Source organism: Diaphorina citri, unplaced genomic scaffold, assembly GCF_000475195.1.
Source record: "Diaphorina citri unplaced genomic scaffold, Diaci psyllid genome assembly version 1.1 scaffold318, whole genome shotgun sequence".
Taxonomy (NCBI): Eukaryota; Metazoa; Arthropoda; class Insecta; order Hemiptera; family Psyllidae; genus Diaphorina; species Diaphorina citri.
In genome coordinates, this window is record NW_007377753.1 from 1 (window position 1) to 3,011 (window position 3,011).

At 43.4% G+C, this 3,011-nt stretch overlaps 1 protein-coding gene across 1 annotated transcript in view; it reads left to right on the forward strand.

Annotated features, from left to right (window-relative positions):
- Positions 1 to 316: 316 nt before the first annotated feature.
- Positions 317 to 3,011, forward strand: part of LOC103507495 — a gene marked incomplete at its 5' end in the record, with an annotated part of 21,165 nt that continues 18,470 nt past the window's right edge. The window contains one exon of the mRNA XM_026822343.1: positions 317 to 509. Within this exon, the coding sequence (XP_026678144.1) occupies positions 317 to 509 (193 nt within the window). The remainder of the gene's footprint in view (positions 510 to 3,011) is intronic.

Sequence of the window (3,011 nt, forward strand, 5' to 3'; positions counted from 1 at the left end):
AAATACCGGTAAATCGTGAAGTTTGACGTCACGGCATACGCTCTTGTAGGCAATGACGTCATAATTCATTACTCCCGCCTCGTTTGTTTGTGCGCAAGCGTTTCTGCGCAGTTTGACGTGAAATCTGACGTCACAACTCTTGGAACTTTTTCATTAGAACGGCAATTAAAAATTGAATTTTCGACCTTTTAAAATTACTTTTTCGGAGTTTCCACCTCAGATTTGATTTTTTCACTACTTTTTACGTAGGAATTGGCCATTTATTAATAATTTTTACCCATTTGCAAATCTTCCATTGTTATTCTTTGTGTTGCAGAGTTCAAACTCCGGACCAGGTACGGGTCAAGAACCGGGATCTCCTGTGTTCCTCACCAGACATGAAGGACTCACTCCTATTCATTGAATTCTATCTGACGGACGGAGTGGGGGACTTTGACCGCGACATAAACGAAGAATTCGTTCGGCTCTATCATAAACAGGGAGGCCTTAGTTTGGACTCGGATCTCACGGTAAGATCTTCTATCACGGGTTACCCGGCCTTTCTACAGGAAAGGAGGAGGTTGTGTCGATCGATAACACCTATGCTGTGGTGCCGTGGTGCCGATCAATCGAAATACAATAGAAAATACCTTGTTTATATAGAAAATAGAAAATATATAGAAAACAGAAATAGAAGATTGAAAATATATAGAAATAGATATAGAAAATAGAAATAGAAGATAGAAAATATATAGAAATAGATATAGAAAATATATAGAAAATAGAAATAGAAGATAGAAAATATATAGAAAATAGAATAGAAAATACCAGCATAGGACTGAAAAGTCCCTTTACTCTCGCAGTCTAAACAAGGTCCCGGTTGCCTACCTGAGAGGGATGGGAAAAGTCGTCAGAAGTTTAGAACGCGATTTGCCCTGATGGTCACCCATCCCACGTGCAACGTTAACTTCAGTGATCCATCATGGTACACTCAACGTGCTATCCAGTCTAGTTAGCTTAGAGCAGCGGTTCTCAACCTTTTTTCGCCCGCGTACCCTTGGGTATCCGGATTTAATCTCACGTACCCCCGCCATCATAATGAGTACCCGGTACACATACCTAGGTTGATATGTATCTACCATTACTACTGAGTTCTAAACACACTCGGTACCTTTTGAAAAAAAAATCAGTACTTCAGTAACTTGAGGTCAAAATTCAGTACCTACTTCTCTGGACTGTACTGCACTGATTAACCCTTCAAAATTTGCTCTTGTCTCCTACTTTACAGATCTCAGATGCTCATCTGATAGGGGAAGAGCCAATCCGGGATGAAGTATACGATCCAGGTACCGAGACTAGACGACCTGAAACCTCGCCCCGTATTATAGCGGCCATTGTGATAGCAAGTGTAGCCATGGTGTGTTTGGTCATTATACTGATTCTACTGGTAAGTTACTTTCGACTGATCGCAGTAGACTACGATACTTTGAAACAGGTTTCGAATAACGAACGTCGAGGCACTTCCAATATTCGATAAAACGGCCAAGCAAAAACAATTCGTGATGCGTGCTCGTTCTGGTTGATTTACCTACTCACTGGTACTTTGCACGGTACGGAATAGGAATTAAATGATCGTCTTTAGGCACTCGCTTCGCTGCCCAAAGCCGATCAAACTTATTTTTTCCACTTTGTCAGGTTCTGTCGTCCACCTAGATCTTTGTCCTCAGATAAATCAGAAGTTGCGCATGTACCTGGAAAGAAGCTCGCCTTAATTGAGTATTGCAAAAAGGCCCTGTACCGTTTCATGTTGCAAGAACTATACGGAGAGGAGTTACATAAAAGTTGTGTGTTTATATAAACTAATAAGTCGAGATTAGGTGCAGTGGGCGTGTATCAACCGCAACTATATTTAGAGGCTTAGGTGATCGGCGAAGCGGCGGCTCGTTCCTCAGCTTGGTGGCCCAAGGGAGGCTTACCCCCTAGTGCAACCGCATGCCAAGAATAGAGGCAGGGACCGCCGTTAAGCAGCGCGGCGTGTGACCACCACCCCTACCCACCCTCTTAAGCCGGCGGTCTAGCGCCCCTAGAACCGCCTATACTTAACCCGTCAGCCCTTGCTATCCTACGCACCTTGATGAGGATCCCCTTCTTTTAGTTTCTTTTACTCGATCGACCAACCACCGCGCAGACGGAACATTCGCGATCCGGCGCCCAAGACGCGGAAGCTAAGGGCGGCCCCGCGTAAAATAGGCTACCCCTTATTACAAACAAGGAGCCTTGCCGACGAAGAGGATAGGACAAGAAAGAAGAGAGAAGCTAAAGCCCTGCTATTCTGGTATCGTCAATGTCCAAGGGAGACAGGTTTGGAGAATTTTTTTTTTTTTTTTTGAAGATAATGATAAGGTTTCACAAAAAAAGCCTGAGAAGGAGCCTTTTCTCCAGGTTCAATCCTTTTACTGGATGTGTCTTGGAACAAATCTTTACTACTGCTAGGATGGATGTGGGACTTCGGCAACAACAGTCACAAAAAAGACGCGTGGGACATATATGAACTGGCCTAAGCAGTTTCCGGCCCAAGGTATCCCTGCGAACCTGTGCGAGACAGCTGCGAATGAGCGCATGACAATATGTGTCTGTGTAACAGGTTTGATATCAGCAGGTCACTATGACCCTATGTCGCAACGGCCAACAACTTCGACGCGGGGAAGAATGCGTACTTACTTTGACGTATAACTTTTGTTTAAAAACATTTTAATAGATAAATAGCGCGACTGAAGATATAATCTATCCACTATTTGTAAATACACTGCATCCTTAGGCTTTTCCAAAGAGTTGCTTAGAACCCAGTACATGAAAGTAGGTCATTTACCAAAGAAGGTTTTATTTAACTAGGGTTCCCGTTCCATTGTGATCTGGGAACTGGTTTACCTCACACAGGACTTCCGTACACCCACACCAAGGTGTTAGAGGTGAGCTGGGAGCGTTCATTGATTTATAACTTTCATTGAATGGTCATCTTAGTCATATTACTG